General features: G+C 35.9%; 1 protein-coding gene across 6 annotated transcripts in view; it reads right to left on the minus strand.

Moving 5' to 3' along the window:
• Nucleotides 1–4,406: 4,406 nt before the first annotated feature.
• Nucleotides 4,407–21,128, minus strand: part of LOC150087215 (tyrosine-protein phosphatase Lar-like) — a 1,652,393-nt gene continuing 1,635,671 nt past the window's right edge. For all 6 annotated transcript variants that reach the window (XM_090371077.1, XM_090371082.1, XM_090371081.1 and 3 more), the window contains 2 exons: nucleotides 13,239–13,374; nucleotides 4,407–5,361 (listed from right to left, as the gene is read on the minus strand). In XM_090371077.1, coding sequence (XP_090227203.1) covers nucleotides 5,293–5,361; nucleotides 13,239–13,374 — 205 coding nt within the window. In that variant the 3' untranslated portion in view covers nucleotides 4,407–5,292. The remainder of the gene's footprint in view (nucleotides 5,362–13,238; nucleotides 13,375–21,128) is intronic.

Below are 21,128 nucleotides of genomic sequence, written 5' to 3' on the forward strand. Positions count from 1 at the left end.
TGGGTCTGAAGTTTTCATAATAAAAAAAATAAAATAAAATAAATAAATAACCGATAAATAACTGTTAGAAGCTTATAACACAATCATGTAAGGTCCCGGTGAGTAACTTTGCTGAAGGTCTCCAAATAAGCATATTTCCTGATGTTAATAAAATTCATGCTATCATATGATAAAAAAAAAAAAAAAAACCCTCAATGCATATCTTTCATTGGCTACTCATTATCATGGCCGGCATAGTCAAGCAAGAGGGTGCATAAGTACACATGCTTTGAGTCACTGGGGTTCAAGCCCATAATTGCAAAATACAGTGCTGTTTCTTGTATTCTCTATATCTTGTGAACTCCTGACTGTGTGATCATTCTGGAGTATAAACAGAATTTATTTTATTTTATTTTATTTTAGCTGACTACCGTTGATTGTGATAAAAGGAAAAAAAAGAAAACTACTTCAAGTTTATGTAATATATACTTGTAATAGTTTTTTCTTAGAATGTGATACTGGGAGAGATAGAATCGTGAGCTTCATGAGCATGCATTTCTCAACTGCCAGATTCTTGTTTCCAACGCTATAAGGCAAATTTTTGACCAATGGTACAAGGATACCTGAAATACAGAAATAACAGTTAATTGAAGAAAGATATTTGTTTAAAACTATAACATTCCACTGGACAACTAGTCCAAATTTGACATGTAGTGTGGCAGAAATGAGAGACACATAAGCAGATAAGGCAAAATTTGATCAATGGCTGAAGGTGAAGCACTACTGTCAAAAGTTAGAAACAAAAGATTTAGAACCAAAAATAAAGGCTTTTAAATTTCTTTAAGTGATTTAACTTCTGTTCCTATATGTGTGGTATCCCCTTGGGTTTTTGTTCAAAAGTTTGCTGGGTAGTACTCTGGAAATGAGAATCCTACAATCAAGAAGTGCACAAATGATAAAGTTGACTAAGCAACTATTGGAATCATGTTCTAAGTTCAAGTTAAATAAAAAACTTCTCCATTACAGTTTGAATGACAGTAGTAAGTCATAATTAAGAGGTGACCACTGAAAAATATACATCATAGGGTTTGATTATCAAAGATCAGCCAATCATATCATATGACCTTGAATGACACCGAGAGAAACATGCTGCTTTGGGAGTAAGACAAAGTTTTCTGCTAGTTTACATAATTGCAAATCTTTCTCATTGAATTTTTTAAAAAAAAAATAAAATACACAGTGGTAATAGTTATGCTTAAAGAAAATTTAAATGATATAACATACATGGTTGTATGAGGATTTCTTTTGTAAGATTTAGTAGTTTAACAAATGGGGAAAAAAAAAAAAAAAAAAAAAAAAAGAGACCCATGAATGTCTTATTTTTTTCCCCTGTATTCAATATGGGCATACGATTGAATCTTAATTTTTGTAAATGCAATTAATTTATTATTTTTTAAATACTGTAACCTAAATGGTCATGCAAGCTCATTATTAATTTGCACTCTTCTCAAATATTTGTTTATTTTTTATATAATATGGTCAGATACAAACATTACTAAATTTTTTTTTTTTTTTTTTACGAATAAGGGTATAAAAGCTGCAGGAATAAAAATGCAAACAAGTAATCTAAGTATAAGACACCTAGTGCAATAAGAAGCCAACACAATATTTTTAAAACTTGGTAGTGTGCTAATACTTCACCTTGTACATACTAAAAAATTATATCCCAAGCCAGTCCATATGTAAAGTTACCTTCCAAACCCAAGAGACAATGTAAAACAGACAATAAATAAGAACCTAATCTAGAAATACAAATTTAAGTTAAGGCACAAGAATAAAATTAACTCTAAATAAAGTAGTGAATAACTTAGGTAGTCACATAGGGATACATAGTAGAAATTAGGCACTTATGGCTGTTTTTGAATATATCATGGCCAGAAATTAGCTATTTCTTATTTTTTTTTATTGATCAGTAATATTATAAGCCCTGTGGAACTGAAATATCTTCTTCATAAATATAGAATTCATCTTATGAATTTTTATAAAAACAATTTTTCAAATGTTTATAATGTGTTATTAATGTTTTTATTTATTTATTTATTTCAGAAAAACTGCCCAGAATTGTTAGTCCTACAACTAAGAAATTTCATATTCATAGCTGTAACTGTTATTAATTTTTGCAAAATTATCCAATTTTTACTGTTTATAAAAATTTATTTATCACACTCCCATGGAATTTCCTTAGAAAATCAAGAGCAGAGGATTCAAGTTTCAGTAAATATTCAATGCATAAATGTCACACGTTATGAGAAAATGAAATGAAACTATCAATCTAATGCCTATAAACAGAATAGAGAAAAATGATGGAATATGTTTTAGACCCAAGGCTTCAATTTCTTCTGTCAGCTTATGATTTCCATAAATTATGAAATAATGACATGATGGCAAAGAACTAAACCTGAAAAAAGTGTCATTTTATTTTTGTTTAATGTGAATTAAAAATACTGTGTTGTTACCAAGAAAATAACTTGAAGATGCCTAGGCTAGGATTACCACTTCTATGTAAAAAATGATGGTGGCATATATGTTTTTTATAGGCCACTCAGTGACTGCTTTTTGCAAGTAGCAGTATTTTTTACAGTGGCACCCCTGAAAATTACACCCCAAAAACCTGAAATTAGAACCTACAATGGAGAGGCCATTGTACATAACAGACATATTTAAGTTCCTATTTGTACTCCTGATGAGTAGTAAAATTCTTTTTAAAACTGCTATTTTTTCTTAAACAACTAAATCTATTATCCAAATCCCATTCATACAAATTCACCCGATATCCTATGAATTGGAGTGGTGAGTATGGTATCACATGGTATGATATACTATGGTGTCTTATTTTATCAAATGTTCAGATACTTTTAAAAATGAACTAGCAGTGATCAGATATAAGGTTAATTAACAAATAAAAATTAAATAACTTGGCATCATTCTAGAAATTATATAAAATGAAAGGAAGTCAGTCAGGGCCATTGTACCCCCCCCTAAGTTTAATGTCAAAATTTATTGGAGTGTAGACTAGCCATTGTATTATCACCTGGACTGTGCAGCAAGTGTATGTGATCAAGAGAAGTATTTGTCAGACTTTATTTCATGAATATAGCCACTTATTGTTTAGCTCATAATGGACCGATTTCTGACAACTGGAATTCTTTAAACTTTGTTCTAAATTAGTCTAGTATCCATCCCACTGTTCTTAATTCTGTTTATAAATATTTCTAGGTTTTTCTATGGGTCTGTACAGCATATTTACTGGCAACTTAAAGAACATCTAGTTGTTGCAGTTTTGGTACATGTGAATCCACATTCTCAGTTTTAACTAGAATAAATTGTTACAGAGAATGTCAATGTGTAATCAATGAATGGACCAATTTAATTCTCTTTGCATTTGAAAAGCAACATACAACAACAATCAATATGGACGCTCTCTTAATTATATATATATATATATATTTTGTATCACCATACCTAATTACTGTAGTTCTGTAACTTGTATATATATTTATTATTATGCTAGAATTCTGTTTGTTTAATAACTAAAATTTTATTATTACACTTGCAGTAATCATGATTATATTTTTCCAATACTCATTGATTCAATATATAATGTTCAAGTAAAAGTTGACTTTAAAAAGCCATCTCCCCTGAAATGTGTATCTAGCTACAGCCCTGACTTTTCAACTGCTTTTTTGTGCATAAACATATAAAATATCGATAGTGGCAGCAAGAAATGCTAACACAATGTAAAATAACTGATATTCTGCTGAAATACAGCTTTTGGTTCTGTTCAGTAGATTATGATGAAACTACTTACAATATACTACTTATTTTTTAAAAGTATACCTTACAAAAGAAGGCTTACATATATATCCCTACTTTAGAGTTCATTCACAGGAAGCAAAGAGCTCTTTCTTTTTTGCCCCACCCTTTTGAGGAAAAAAGGTTATATTTTTTTCTTTTCAATATGGGGAAAAAAAATCTAAAGAAATGTAATTATATAAATCTAAAACATACGAAAAATTGAAAAATTTCAAGGTTAGTTCCTCCTTGCAATATTTTCTCTCCTCATTTTATATAGACATGCATAAGCAAGTGCAGCTTTTTTCTAATATATTCACAATCAATCATAGTTTATTACAATAACTAGAAATTTCATTAACCACATAGTAAGATATCACTTCCTCTGTTCTTTCAATATAATATAAGAAACAGTTTTCATTCCCTTTCATTACACAATTTCCCATATAAAATATACAGACATCTGATAATGCTCAACTGCTTGGTGAAAGATATGAATTACACTTTGGAATGAGGAAGTCTATATTTTAATTATAGCAATTTACTTGCATTTATTAATACGTTGGCCCCTGAGAAACACAAATTCATGCATTCATGCTCATACACTCACACATATGCACACCAAAGAAAGAAAAGGTCCTTCAAAGTACGATTAAAAAATATTTAAAAAAAGGGATGTTTTAGCCCTGAGAAACATTTTTATCACATTAATAGTAACTGTCAGAAACCTTATACCAAGAGTCTGCCTCCACAGCTCAGCTGCAACTATGCAGTTCCTTTTTCAACAATATACACCTACCCATTTACCAAGGGACATTAACTTTGACATTTTTCCTTCCAATTACAACCACTTGGTGGCTGTTGACTGGTCACCTAGGTCAATGAGAATTCTCTTGAGCTTCGTTTGCCAAGATGATGTGGCAGTGGTAAGTGGCTTCTTGATGACAGCACCATAAGCACCAGTCTGCATAACTTCAAAGTTGCTGGGGTTGTTATAAGAATGGCATTTCCATGTACATTCTCTCTCTTTTTTTCTTTCTTTCCCACTGTTTTTTTGTCCAAACTTTTGTGCTAAGGGATGAGGAACTCAACAAGGCTGGTACTGTGGAAGGAACAGCACATCCTTAAGAGGTGTTCTGATTGACACAGTTTCAGTGCTGAATGTAACAATGATATTTGGCATCTAAAGCCTTGCTGTGAGCACATGACTGGCATTGTGAATGTATTTTATCTGTATGAACATGTATGTCTATTCCTCATTGTATATATCTTGATGCAGCTGCCTTGGCAATAACAACCTGTACATGCACTTTCACATCACTCAACCTATCTGTCTTCTGTTGATGAAGTCAGATCACTCTGTGACAACCCACACCAAACAGCAATGGAGCCAGATGGCAGCAAGATTAGGAGGAATGCTTTGGCAAAGAGTGATGCTCCTGAACTACTAGTTGTGAGGCCTCAGTTTGCATAGTGATCAAAGGAGCCCAGATATTCTAAAGCTGCTCGATAACAGAACTGGTACTGATCCTACAAAATAAATAAGGAGTGCTTTTAGAAATCATACTATCAAAAATAATACAAAATAATTGTATATGATATGTAAGATATACTGAAAAACAAGTTTAAATTAAAATTAATTATCCTTCTGATCACAGAAACACAGAAATTATAATATTATAATACTTATAATTAATACATGCTAATTCACAGCAGCCTGAAAAAGGTGCAAAATAAAAAATGTTTTAGCCATAATGGTGATAATGAACACATGATTTAACAAGTTCATTGTCATATCAATACACTTCTTTTATTAGGATGATCACACATTCTAATTTCCCAGGTTTTCTAATTTGCCTTGGATTTCAATGTTTTTGTCCAGGTGTTACAAAAGTCTCTTTTTTGGGATGTATAAATGTTCCAGTTTTTCAAAATTTTAAAGTTTACCCAGCAATTTTTATTGCCATTTGAAGGAATTCATTTTCACTTTCAAACTAGATCTGCCAAATATGACTTTATTAAAGGCATTCACATTTTTTATGCATGTAAGTTTGCTAAAAAGCTGGTTCTAAGGAAATAAAGAGGGCAGCTGGGCATATATTTCCCTTCCATCTATCTTTAAGTGGTTTTGGTGAAGAAAATTTTGGGTGCACACAAAAGTGGCAGACAAAAAATCTTCCTTGCAAATTGTAATGAAAATAAGATAAAGGATTTATATAATTTTCTATACTAGTTTAGTTTGTTGAATTCTATAACTTTGAATTGGAAGACATAACATATAAGAAGTTAATGAAACGTTCAAAAAATTTGGGAGTATGTTTATACCATGATAAAAAGAAAATAAATTAATTACATTAATATATTTAGTACTAGTAGTGGAAAATTATGCAGCATTAGCCACAAAAAAAAAACAAAAAAACTTCCCATACATCCCCTCTAATAGTTTCTTTAGTTCTTGCATGAATTTATTCAAACCACCCACTACCATAACACTAGGTAGGCTTGTTCCAACGGTCAACTACCTGCTGGCTGAAGGCAAATTTCCACATATCTATCCTGTAAACCATCATTGAGTTTTAATTTATGTCCTGTTGTGTAGTCTGAGCAAGAGGAATGATTCTGTACAACTCAGCTTTCACAATCCATTCAAAACCTTAAACACCACAATCAGATCTCCTTGCAGGTGCCTAGTCTTCAGAGCTTTTGTTTCTCTCACTAATGGAAGATGCCCTCAAAGGTATTAAAGTGGGGGACCCATCAAGCTCTCAGCTACCCAACTCAATGCCACAGCTCACTCTTGTGCATCAGGTAACACAGCAGCAATCTTCAGGGCAGAATGTACTGGTCCCACAGGAACTAGTTGTCAGTGTCTCTATTGTCAGGGAAACGGGGAATATATTGTGCAAAAAGGATAGGTGGAATAGGATCAGGGTACGTCTGCCAGGGGCAAAGGTCGATGACGTAAAGCATATATCATCTTTTAAGGGCACAAAGGGTGATGTTGTACACGTTGGCACCAATGACATTATGAGTAGGAGATCTGCAGATTTACTTAATAAGTACATGTAAATGTTGAAAAAAAGTCACGAGTTAGGATTAGATTTGAAAGTGTCTGCAATTCACAATAGGAGGGAGTATACGATGACAGCCTTGTCAATCAAATCGGCCCTGGAGAGATTGTCTAGGCCAGTGTTTCTCAATCTTTTTTAATTATTGCCCCCTTAAGAGCATTTTCAGACAGTTTTTTTCCTAATTGTGCCCCATGAAATTTTAAACAAGAAAATACTTTATACTTACTCTTTTTATTCAATGGGATCCCTGAGCCTGATGCTTCTTAGCTAAAAGTTCAATGTTTAGTATGATGTTAGTAAGTTTAATTCTAATGTCTCCTCTTGAACATATATCAGTTCTGTTTCCTTTATTAATATTTTATTTACTGAACTAAAACCACTTTCAACCATATAAGACACTGGAAAACAAAGAAGTACTTTGGCCATTTCAGACCACATTGTTCGATAAAGAAGTTTAGTTTCTTTTGATCCCCACAACTCAGCCATGAGTTCTTCTTGAATTTCTTTACTAGCACACCCAAAATCACATCCAATTGGATCTAATGTCCATGGCTTCACTTAAAAAAAAAATAAATGATCTGAATACTTCTTAAGATCATTCTTGGTGAGAGATTCATTGATTTCAACTAACTCTTGCACGCCATGAAATTGACTTCTCATTAAATTTCTTTCAAATATTTCCAGTTTTTTCAGTGAAGGCTTTTAATATGCATTTGCAGTCTATCACCATAATTTCCCTTGAAGTTGAAGTGATACCTCATTCAGTTTTCGAAAAATCCAAGCCATATAGTTGGTTTTGTGTTTCTGGTCTCAAAGCCCTCAAAGGTATTAAACTTCACTTTCAAAAAACTAATTATCGTATCAAAAAGGTTTTAGAAATCTTGTTAGACAGTTTTTTTTAGAAAGCTGTCTCTGACTTTTGTATGTAAAAGAAGCCTCCCATACTGTTCTTCATTATCAACACAAAAATTTCTGAAAAGACGATCATATTTGCTGTGTGACTTTATTTTATTGATAGTTTTAATAACTATACTGAGAGATTGATAAAGAAGTGGACTAATATTTTTTGCAACCAGATGAAGTCAGTGCATTGCAAGAATTTTGGGACACGCTTCCTTTAGGTGGGCTATAAAACTTTTGTCTTTCAACCATGGAGAGAGCACAATCAGTGGCATACGATGCCAAATTTTCCAATGGTACTTGTCATCAAATCATGTTTTTACAGCAGCAAAAATGAATGCTCTAGTAGAGTTGGTTTCTATAGATTTTACAAACAACATTTCTTGCAATTTACAATCATCATTGAAATAACGAACATATGCCATTAGAAGGGCCTTATTGTCAGTACCTGTAGATTCATCAATCTGAATAGGAAATTTTCTCGTTTTCAGTTTGTCAGTTAGCTGCTCTTCGATGTTAACTGACATCATATCGATTCGTCTTCGAATTGAATTTTTGCTCAATGGCAATGCTTTTAAAATACTGGAAGGGTTTTGATGCATCACTGTTGAAATTACAGTCTCTAATGCAGGTAGTATAACAGTTTCAGAAACTATATGAGCACTACCAGTTTTTGCAATGATTCTGCAAATTTATAAGATGCAATCATTCCATCTTCATTTGTTTGTATGTTCTTCTTAAATAAGGAAGTAATAGTGTTACATTGCTCAAAATTCGGTTTTAAATTTTTAAAATATTCAATATATTTACCAACTTTATCGGGATGTTTCCTTTTTAAGTGATCTAAAAGTCTTGATGGTTTCATAGCCTCATTTGAAAAAGAACTATTACACATAAGACTGTCTTGGGTCGAATTGGCTTTCAATAAAACCATAAGCTGGATATCCATCCAGATACTGTTAACACTTTTTCTTTCCAGCACTTGACATGATTGTGGTGGGTTGAATAACTACAAAGAATTAAATAATAAAATATAAATTATTTTTATTTAACTCTCATAGCCCATATCACTCATAAAAGCACTGTGGATCAAAAATAAACAACTTCCACAAGGAAACAATAAATCAATACGAATTGTCGCTTAGAAAGTAGAAACAATACAGTACTGCTATTTGGTTTTTTAGGAGCATTAGCAACTAAGGCCATATTGCTCCGGGATATGCGGTGGTCATTCCCTGACCTTTCTGCATCCTCCGTATTTGGTGGTGACAGGCTCGAACCCCAGTCTAATCAAGAAACGTGTGCTACGCACTGCTGCTCCTTCCCACCTGGCTATGGAGGTGCCCAATACAGTACACTGAAACATTTCCTCATCCCATCCATGCCTCATATATTGATCAATGAAACAAAAGAATAAATAAACTACGTCTACCATGCTGCTGCCAATGTTACAGCTGTCAGAAAGGTGCAAAATGCAAGGATTGTGGAGACATTACCTCCAAAAGCACTTAGGCATTTAATGCCTATGAAAATCAGAGGTGGTTGAATTAAATCACGCCCGCTATCTTCCTTTTATCAAAAGTTCTAACTCACTCTGAATATGATACAACTATATGTTAAAAATCAGTTGTCTCAGAGGAAAAGAAAACCCAATGAAAGAAATTAAATAGTAAGGAATAAGATGTTTTTGAGTAAGACTGAACTTGGAGGACCACAAACCATTGTAATATCCATGATTTTTTTGTCCCCTTGGAAGCAATATTGTCCCCGTTGAGATTCCCTGGTCTAGGCTCATTACCATTATTAGACGTATGATGCAAGGAAGCCTGAAGCTTATGCTGCACCAGCCAAAAAATATATATTTCTGAGAGAGAGAGAGAGAGAAATCACCAAAAAAGAGAAGAATGATGATATCCAGCTCAGGACCATGGGTGTGCCAAGTTCATACTCTTTTTTTTTTTTAAGGAAAACTCCAAACACAAGAGGTATTAGAACCTATAGTACTTAGTACCGTGCTTGGATTGGAGGTTGAGAAGACGAAAGAAGATACTTGTTGACATTAGACTTGAACTTCTGTAGACTGTAATTTTCAGGAAATATGTATGAAGGAAGGTTGTTCCAGAAAATGGCAGTTCAATGAATAAACGAGGAAGATGAAAAGGTGGTTCTGTGAGTTTGAAGTTGAACAGTAAATGGATGTTGGCTGGTGGTGGCATGTGTTCGGACTGTTTTGAAAGAGACAGCAGGAATTACAGAAGCCAATTCAGAAGAACAGTGCCCATGGAAGTATCTGTAGAAAATGCACATAGCAGAAACAGTACGTCTATGAGACAGTGAGTGGAGAGACTCTGTTAGAGATGAATCATTAATTAACCTAACTGACCTCTTCTGAACGGAATCAAGAAGCGTGAGAGAGGTTTCAGGGGGCACCACCCCAGATGTGGGAACAATATTCTATGGTAGGGCGGATTTGCGATTTATAAAGAGTGAACAGCTGATTGGAAAAAAAGTAACGCTGAGAGCGAAAGAGAAAACCAAGTTTTTTTGATGCAGAGGAAGCAATATTTGTAATGTGTTTGTGCCAAGAGAGATTAGAAGTCAGAGTAATCCCCAAAATAGATATATAATTTTGCCTAGAAATCGGAGTGTCACCAAAGATAAGCATAGGAGCAGAAGAATCCTTTTTGCAAGATATGAGACAAGGCTGAGTTTTAGAAGGACTGAGATCAACTAACTTGTCTTTGCCCCCACTGGAGAATTACCTGGAGATTGGCATTTCAGGAATTGGTAGCGGATATTCAAGAAGTTGAAGCTGATTGAGCAGGGCAAGGTTTCTCAAAATGGAAAGTGGAATGCAATGTGCTATCATCGGTAAAACTATGGATGGGATTTCCAGTCAATGGAAGGTCATTAATATACAAGAGGAAAAGAGTGGGAGAAAAGAACTGAACCTTGGGGAATACCAGCATTAGTGGAGAAGTTAGAAGATATCTACCATCACCCTAATTGAGCAATCAGAGAGAAAACTGGATAACAAATTACAAAAATCAGTTGGCAAACCATAAGATGGGAAGCTTGTTTAGAAGACCTTTATGCCAAACACAATCAAAAGCCTTTGAGATGTCAAGATTGGTTTTTTGGTTTTTTTTTTTTTTAGGAGCATATTAGCAACTATGGCCATATTGCACCGGGATATGCGGTGGTCATTCCCTGACCTTTCCGCATCCTCCGTATTTGGTGGTGACGGGCTCGAACCCCGGTCTAATCAAGAAGCGTGTGTTACGCACTGCTGCTCCTTCCCACCTGGCTACGGAGGCGCGAGATGTCAAGAGCAACTGCTTGTATCGCAAAAGGAAGTCAGAAGGATTTTGACGAATCTTGATGCTAAGAAAGCTCTAGAAAACTTTTCCATTGAATTTGCCCTTAAATGGGCAATATAAGGCAGAATATCACCAGTCGATCGACACTCATGGAATCTATACTGGCGATTGTTGATCAGATGGAAGGTTTCTAGATAGTTTAAGAGTTGACGGTTAATTGGTTTCTCCATTACTTTAGAAAGAGAAGAAGTAATTGCAATGGGATAATAACTGGATGGAGGGATTTGTCATCCTTTTTAGGAACTGACTGGATATGAGCAAATTTCCAAGCAGAAGGAAAAACACCTTTGGAATAAGAAAGTGAATAAAGGCAGCAAAGAACAGGAGTAAGTTCAGGGGCACAGGTTTTGAGAACAAGTGGAAAAATACCATCAGGATCTGGAGCTATCTTAGCATCAAGATTCGTCAAAATCCTTCTGACATCCTTTTGACGGAAGACCACAGGAGGCATTGAATGGAGTGTGCTGGAAATGGTGGGAGGTGTTTTACCAAGATCATTAATACATGAGTTGGAAGAAAAATGGGATGCTAGCAGGTCAGCTTTATCCTTGGCTGAAGTGGCAATAGACCCATCTGGTTTGGACAGAGATGGGAGCAGAGATGGGCAAAGGTTGCAGCCAATAGCTTTGGCTGGGGACAAGAATGCTCAGATACCATTAGGGCAAGAAGCAAGTTTTCTACTCTTAGCCTGTTCAAAATCTAGTTTGGATTGATTAATAACTGCTTAACAATTGTTGCGAGCTCTGGTGTAGGCAGAAAATGAAACTGAAGAATTGGAAACAAGCCAATTACGATATGCAACATTCTTCTCTTGAACAGCCTTAGCACATTTATTGGAAAACCAAGGTTTAGATAAAGGACAAGATTTAAAGTGGAGTTTGGGATAAAGGATTTCATTCCTACAAGAATAATTTCACTGACATGATCTGAGCAAATGTTGACATCAGAAGTTTTGAAACAGTAATCCAACCAAGGAAAAGAAGAAAGGAAATCTCACAGGTCATCCCATTTTGCATTCTTGTAATCCATATTTGTGAAATGAACTAGGAAGTGTTTTGGAGGTTTAGATCTTTTTACATATAAGTTTGCTTTATTAGTTTGACAATTCATGGTGTAGTCAATGGTAGGAGGAAGTACAATGGTAAGAAAAAGTGTTTGACAGTTAGTGTGACAATTCATGGTGTATTCAATGGTAAGAAAAAGAGAACAAGTGGAGAAATATCATCTGGATTTCTTCATTGAAATTTTTAGATACGGCATACACATGGTAAGAATATACCCAGATCCTTGACATAATGTGGCCTCGACAATGCCTCCTACATACACAGTACTCTGACTCCCTCTAGTCACTATCTGTCAGAGTAGGGGCAGCAAGATTAGCAAGCCAGATCAGCAACACTAGCTGATCTGGAAACCTCCTATAAAGTTACCAACAGGTTCGGTCCCGTGTACTAACTAGTGACCGGTTTGCAAACACCGTTTTAGAGCTATACCCTCAAAATGCAAGGAAATTTGGATCTTGCCACCCTGTTCATCATAACCTAAAAAGACATCATTCATACTGCAAGATGGAAGAGATGGGGGATGGTTGACCGGAACCCATGTTTAGTTTAGGGGAGGTCAACCCTCCTATAAACTAAACATGGGTTTCACCACTTCAAGCCTCCAATAAGCAAAGCAGTGGTATTGATGAGATTGAATTTCACTGGTTGATGAGATTTATCTACCACCTAGAATTACTACCAAACTGGTTTATATTAGGTAATATGAGACACTATTCAAAAAGCATTATAAAAGGATTTCACTTCTAGCTAATTACAGAGCATTTCAGGCAAAAAAAAAAAAAATAAATTAAACAATAATCATTCCATAAAATTCTCACAGTTATGTCTATTTAATCTAATCTGAGAACACAATACAGGTAAGGAATATAACAATGTTCTGGTTAACATTACAATCATTTAAAGAACTGCTCTGTACACAATAAACATTAAGTTATTCACATAATGTTAATAGAGAGGTTTGCTATTTGATTTGCTGAATGACTAAAACTTACCTCAGTTTGTACTATGCCTGGCCTCTGAGTACGTAACGTTCTGACAGTCTGAAACATATCCACCACACCTTCATATTGCATTCGTTCTAATACTATACTCAGTGTGATAAATACTCCACTTCTTCCAACACCAGCACTTGGAATAAATTTTAAAATACAATTTATGCAGTTATTCATCATTTTATGCTCTAAATAGTTGAAGATGCTTAACTATATTATTAATGTTAAATAACATGACAGAAAAACAACCCACATGATTAGAATTTATTATTTTGTGAAATAAAATAAACAATTAATTTATTCCAATTATTTAATTAAATTAATTAACAGTGAAAAACTGATAAATTTTTCAACTACAAATTGGTTCCAACAGTGCATTGACTATCTCATTAACAGTGTGCTAATTCACATGGGAACAAACACATTCACAGCGATATAATATATTGCTGTGTGTGTGTGTGTGTGTGTGGGCCAATTTGCATGTTTGACTGAATAAACTTGGAATTAGTATTAGCAGTGGCAAATGAAGCAAGCTTATAGAGCATCACCCCCCCCCCACAAAAACCTTCACATTTCACCTAGTAATCCCCTCCAATAGTTTGATTAGTTCTTCCAACAATTTATTAAAAGAACAACTAGCTAAATAGAAGCTATTCATCTGTGAGACGAATAGCTTCCATCTGTTGTTGTTGTTGTTGTGGAAGCTATCCACTTTCAAAACAGAAGGAAGTTTGTTCCAGCAAACAAACATCGACTGGCTAAAGGTAAATTTCTGAACATCTCTTCTAAAACCATCCTTCCACAATTTGAATTTATGTCCCCCTTATGTGTCTAGTCTGAGCAAGAGAAAGAATGCCAATACCACTGAGCTTGCTCAATTCATTTAAATCCACAAACCACCCTCAATCAACTCAAAGGTGCCTAGTGTCCAAATGTTGCAATTTGAACAACTGAAGACTTTTCTGGTAAGAGCACCCATTTGTTCCCCTTGCCAATCCCATCACCCTTCTCTGTACCTGCTCCAGCAGCTCTACATCCGTCCTAAAATGAGGCCTCCAAACCTGTATGCAGTACTAAGAATGTATCTTGATCACTACTTTTTACAATGGGATAATCACCTCCTTATCTATTTATATCAGGGTTTCCCAAACTTTTTCAAGCTTGGACTGGTGTATGTAGTTTTTTTTTTTTGGCCCGCCTACAGCTATAAATTAATGTATTTTCAATAATTATACTCATAGGTTCAGGATATAATGACACTACCATTAGGACATTTAACATACCAGTAATAATTCAATTAGGTATTCATTAACATCAGTAAATATAAATAAAAGATAGGTAATTCATTTCTTTGTTTAACATCAAAAGTTTACATAAAGCTGATATATTTTTGAGTCTGCTTTTGGGCAAATAAATATTTATTTAATGAGTACTTTTAGTATAACTGGGTATTTGGTATTTTATCACATTTTCATTTTTTCAGGAAATTTTCTTATAGTTTTATGTAGGTATATTTCAAATAAGTTGTTCGTGGACCGGTATTTTCTTTTCGCAAAATGGTACTGGGTTGCAGGCCATACTTCGGGAAACCCTGCTTAATATCATTGACAAAACCCCATGAACTGTCCTAGGAACCTGTCTGCACTGCTTATAGAACTTCATATCTAACTGCACAATTACCACTAGGCCTTTTTCATTTTCCACTACCTTGAATGTAATACCACACAGTTGGTATGTTACACTGGGATTACTGCTACCCATATGCAGTACTGTGCATTTCTCAATGTTAAACTTCAATTGCCATTTCTCAGCACATCTGCCTAATTTCTCTGCATCTTACTGTAGAGTAAGATGCAGAGAAATCAATACTACGATTAACCACTCTGTAAACCTTTGTATCATCTGAAAACTTAAACAATAAGCTTGCTATGCCTTCATCAATATTATTAATAAATACAGGTCGACCATCACTAATCTGGCCACCGCTAATTCGGACATAATTTCCGTGATCGTAATTTAAAATTTCCTAGGTCGGCGCACCGACCTGCCGCTACTGTTTTGGTGGCATTGGTTGCAGCATCAACTGTTGGCACGAACTCGTAAACACTGGCAAGCCATTCCCACTTGTTTTTCTGCATTTATTATTATAACCTGCTCACATTTAGCTCCAGCTATGGTTCCAATGCATAAAGGAAGTGCCTCTCGTGGTGTAAAGCACGAACACCGTACATTGTCCATAACAGATAAAGTTGAACTTCTGAAAAAAAAACTCGACAGCGGTGTATTTGTGAGAAGTTTAACTCTGCTTAATTGTAAATTCTAGCAATTTCTCTCAGTTCCTCTTATCTTAGTAAGAAAATTATTATTATTGTTATTAATAATAATAATAATAATAATTTTCTTTTAGCCATTCCGTTTTAGGTTTTTTTTTTTTTTTTTTTTTTACAAAACACTTATACAAACTTGCGGAAAAACACAACACAATATGATGGATAACACAGCATGCTAACGAACTTGTTTTCACAAATTTCTGACAAACTTATTGCGATGTTTGAGAGCTTATTTTATCAAAATTAGTTTTATTGCAGTGCTCGCCGCATGTGCAATCAACTAATGACAAACAACCTTCATATGTATGCCATAATAGCGTCACACGTATGTGGCCGACAAGAAATAAAGTAACCAACATATGTGGCCACGTTGGCCACATATATGCAACATAAAAAAAATACTTTTTTTTTTTTTTTTAAGCGAAAAAATGACAACACTGACATTACAATATTTATTTTACAATTACTAATCAAATTATTTCCTAAATATTTTTTGGCCCCTGAGGAATTTTTTTCTTAAACTAGCTTGGCAGTCAACGTGTTGTTGTTTTTATTGGGATTAACGACACAAGAGCTACTTAAGCCAAATTTTGTCTGTTCACAGTTTATTTACAGGCAACATATCGTTAGAGATGTTAAATTATATGTTCCAGTACAGGCCAATATGTTTTAAATACATGAATAGTTCTTGTATATCGGCTTCATTTCCTAATATATGAGATAAATTAGATGAGATGTTCAACATTAAGAGTGACCGGAAAGTGTTTGATTGAATGGTTGAATACAATCAACCAGAAAATGACGAACTGTAAGTTGCGTCTGACAGTTCGTCAGACGCAACTTACAGTTCGTCATTTTCTGGTTGACGAACTGTAAGTTGCTTCTGACAGGATGAGCACTGAGGTGGGTTTTCTCCCAGTAGCAAGAAGAGATGGGTATAGTGAGTGTGTCCAATTCTGAGCCTTGCCAATACCACTTCTTCTCATCTGTTTCATTGGAAGCTAGAGAGCCGCAGGTTTGGATCTTCTTTTATCTGGTAAAGTTTATTGTTGATGTTACCTTTCCAGATCTGTGACCATTTATCATAGCACGATTTACGAATGACAGACTTATAGTCAGTGTAAGGAACATGAGGATATTGTGAGAGAGCGCTTTGAGGATGTTTAGCGGCAAAGTCAGCACTTTTATTTCCAGAAATGCCAGAATGGTCAGGGATCCAGCAGAAACTGATCGACTGATTGGACACACTGCAGCAGAATAGCTGGGAATGAATCTGTTTCAAGATAGGATGAGAATATGAGAACTTCTTCTTTATGGCAGAGACAGCACTGTCTCTGCCATAATGGGAGTGGTGTAAATTATGGCAGGTCAGATGGAAAGCTCAATAATCTTACTAAGCGCTAACTTAATGGCATATAATTCAGCTGTGAAGATGCTGCAAGCTAGCGGTAGTGTGGCTGAAATCGTACATGAAGGAAAAACTGCAGCAGCACCTATTTTATAGGCATGGTTGTTCATAGTAGCATGAACTGAGTGTAATTGTCTGATATTGCAGGGGTATAATATTTTTCCCCCACTGGAGAAAGTGCACATCATGAGAGACAGACACATGTCTAAGGTGGAACAGGTGCAGTTGTGTCCTGAAAAATTTCATTTAAATTGACATTCCAACTCTGAACAAGCTCTTTAATCCTGAGTGAAGCAGGTCTATTTTCATTTGGCTTGCTCTCATAGAATGATTCCCACTGAGTATTATAAAGATACTCCCAACTGGGGTGCGATGGTAGACTCTGGATCTTAAAAGCATATTGGAGCAGTAGTATTTTTCTACGTAGGTGTAATGGGGGATCATGTGCTTCAATATAAAGACTTTGGATCAGAGAAGTCCTGAAAGCTCCTAGGGCTGTCTTCAGAGCACTGTGCTGTATGACGTTCAGCCATTCTAATGTGCTTACTCTAGCAGAGTCATATACTGAAGAACTGTAATCCAGGCATGAATGGATTAGCGATTTGTACAAGTGTAGTAAGGTATACTGATCAGCTCCCCATGACATGGATGAGACTGATCGAAGTATATTCATATGCTTTAGACAAGTAGTTCTTAAATGAGTGACGTGAGCTTGGAAGTTTAGCTTGCTGTCCAATATCAGTCCAAGAAATCTAATGGTATTAACAAGTGGGATTGGAGTTTTGTTTATTTCTAGTTCAGGGTCAGGATGGAGAGCCTGTAACTTGCAGAAGTGAGTGGCAGTACATTTATTTTCTGAGAGTCGATAACCATTCCGTGAAGCCCAAGATTCTATTTTGTTTATGGCTAGTTGGAGCTGCTGTTCAATGGTGTTCATACTTTTGGACTGACAGGAAATGGTAAGATCATCTGCATACATGTAAGTTTCAACGGTTTTTGGGATGTTCCGTGTCATATTGCAAACTCGAATTGCGAATAGTGTTGGACTAAGTATCGAACCCTGTGGTACGCCTTCCTCTTGAATGCGAGATGTAGAGAGTGCATTTTTATATCGGACCTGAAAATACCGAAGTCGCAAGAAATTTTGAATTAATTCAGGCAATTGTCCCCTTAGACCTAGATGGTAAAGATCCATTATAATACCATGACGCCAAGTCATGTTGAATGCCTTTTCAAGATCTAAGTTGGCCATGACTAGATGTTGTCTCATGACAAAGGCATTGCGAATATGAGATTCAGCTTTGATAAGCATGTCTAGCGTTGATCTGTTCTTCCGAAATCCATACTGATGGTCTGGAAGGAGACTCTGTGACTCCAGGATGTAAATGAGTCTTGTATGAATCATCCTTTCAAAAATTTTCTCTACGCAGCTCGTAAGAGATATTGGCCTATAATTTTGAACCAGGGTAGGATCTTTGCCTGGTTTTGGTAAGGCGATAATGAACGAATGGCGCCAGGAAGAAGGATAGACATTTTCAGAGAAGATCCGATTGTAGAAAATCAACAGGGTACACAAGTCCTCTTCATGTAAATGCTTCAGCATAATGTAATGAACACCATCTGGCCCTGAATCACTGTTGTGAGATCTATTTAATGATTCTTTCAGTTCTATTAATGTAAAGGGTTGATTGTACGGAAAGGAGTGGCACATTGAGAAGTTAATTTTATACCGTTCTGCACGATATTTAATGCTCTGGAAGGAGGATGCATAGGAAACAGTAGCAGAGATGGTGGCAAAAGATTCTGCTAACGCATTGGCAACTTCTTCAGCGTAGACATGTTTTTTCCTTTCCAGTGAAGTATAGGAGAGGGCGGCCGAACAAATTTGCCATTTAGTGCCTGTATCCTTCTCCAGATGATTTGTGTGTCAGTGTCTTTTGTGATGGTTGATGCAAAAGAAATCCACGACTCGCGTTTTGCTTTCCTTCAAATTTGCCTTGCTTTGCTTTAAGCCTTTTATAAGCAATTAAGTTAGTGGTAGCAGGACACTTCCGAAAATCATTCCATGCACGGTTTTTATCTTGTTGGGCAATAGAGCACTCTGCATTTCACCAGTGATTTCGGTGAGCACGAAATGTCTTGGATTTTGGAACGAAAGCATTTGCCGCAGTCAGAATCTGATTGGTGATGTAAGTAGTTACATCATCAATATGTTTCTGTTGGACATAAATTCTGTCTAAGAGCATTTGGGCAGAATAGCCATCCCAGTTTGCCTTACTAAACTTTCAATTGGATCGTTGGTTAGGATTTTGAGTTACCGCTGTTTGTATTGAGCAAATAATTGGAAAGTGGTCATGTTAAAGGGATCGGATAATACCGACCATGTCAGGATTCGAAAGATGGACGGAGAGCAAATTGATAAGCCAACTGCAGAAGTAGATCCTGTAGGTAGGTGGATGTAAGTAGGAGATCCAGTGTTTAGTAAATTAAGATCGCTATTATTCATAAATTTTTTAATTAATTTGCCTCTTCTGTCCATTGTAGCGGACCCCCACAATGGATGGTGTCCACTAAAGTCACCGAAAAGACAAATTGGAATTGGGAGTTGTGTAATGAGATTGTCAAATTCTGAATGGTGAAGAGGTAGAGATGGTGGAATATAAACGGTAACAAGAGTAACTGATGTACCAACTGCAATACGAGTAGCCACAGTTTCAAGATTTGTTATTAACTGGATCGGCTTGGATGGCACGTTAGAATTAACCAGAATGGCTACTCCTCCACGTGCAGCAGACTCTGAGTTTCTATCTCACCTATACATCATATAATTGGAGAATTTTGGCAAAACTTGGGGTGACAAGAATGTTTCCTGCAGGCATACACCTATGGGGTTGAATTGAGCTATTAAATCTTTTAAGTCATCAGAATGGCTGCTTAGTCCTCTGCAATTCCATGTATGATGTTACACATTATTTAGGTTTATTTGAAGATGATTCATCTGGCTGTTTTTTTGGATGCTGGACATTTTTCCTGGTCTTTTTTTGGGAATGTGGGGCGACCAATATCCATAGTGTCATTGGCATGCAATTCTAGGATGGGTTCCTCATAATCTGAGTGTACATCCACTTCCATACTGTTTGTTTGAAGTTCGACTTTCTTACAATCTTTAGTAGTTTTCATTCTTTCAGTGTCCTGCGAGACTGTTGGAGTATCAGTTGGGATACTAATTAGGATGGTTGTGGCTTCACTGGTTTTAGGTTTAGGAGTATCTTTTCTGGAGGCTGATAAGGTTTCTTTAACCCAATTTGCCAAAGAGGTGTTCGGTGGTATTGACACATCTGTTTGCGCTGCAGTTGAAATATAGCTTCGGGTGCGAGATGCATAAGATTGACTGGGCATGGTCGACATAATTTGTCTTCGTGCTTCAGGATATGTTACTTTTATGTTCTATTTTGTATTGCTGAATTTTCTTTCCAGTTTTCCACATATCGCATGATTTAGAAAACGCAGGATGACTTCCTTTGCAGTTGGCACACACGGGGATTGAGGCTGAGAAATCTGCTTGTGTATGGTCTTTAGAGCCACATATAGGACAGATGACATCACCTCTGCATGCCTGCTGAGAATGGCCATATTTCTGGCATTTAAAACAGCGAAGAGGATTCGGGATGTACAGCCGAATCCGGCAGTTTAAATAGCCAGCTTTTACAGTGGATGGCAAATCAGGAGTGCTGAAGGTTAAAACGATGGATCGAGTTGGCATGAGATTTCCATCTTTTTTAATCATTATGCGCTTCACACTGATTACCTTCTGCTTACTAAGTTCGTGGACTAACTCCTCAGACACTGAAAGCAGGTCCCACTCTGTGATGATGCCTTTCGATGAATTTAAAGTATTGTGGGGAGTAACAGATACTGGCAACCCACAAAATGTTTTTGTCTTTAATAGCCACTCAATGTTTGGCGGTGGCTGTTTCAACCAGGAGGTCTCCTGATTGTAGTCTCTTCACCATTTTTGGTGATCCTGCAATTGATTCTAAATATTTTTGGATCATAAATGGTGATAGCTTGCCCACAGGCTGAGTAGACAGAGCGTGTATCACCAGAAAGTTAGGGAGGTTATGACACTCTACTTCTATTTGAAGTCTTTTA

Source organism: Mastigoproctus giganteus, chromosome 4 (assembly GCF_048544385.1).
Source record: "Mastigoproctus giganteus isolate SK-2022 chromosome 4, ASM4854438v1, whole genome shotgun sequence".
Classification (NCBI taxonomy): domain Eukaryota; kingdom Metazoa; phylum Arthropoda; class Arachnida; order Uropygi; family Thelyphonidae; genus Mastigoproctus; species Mastigoproctus giganteus.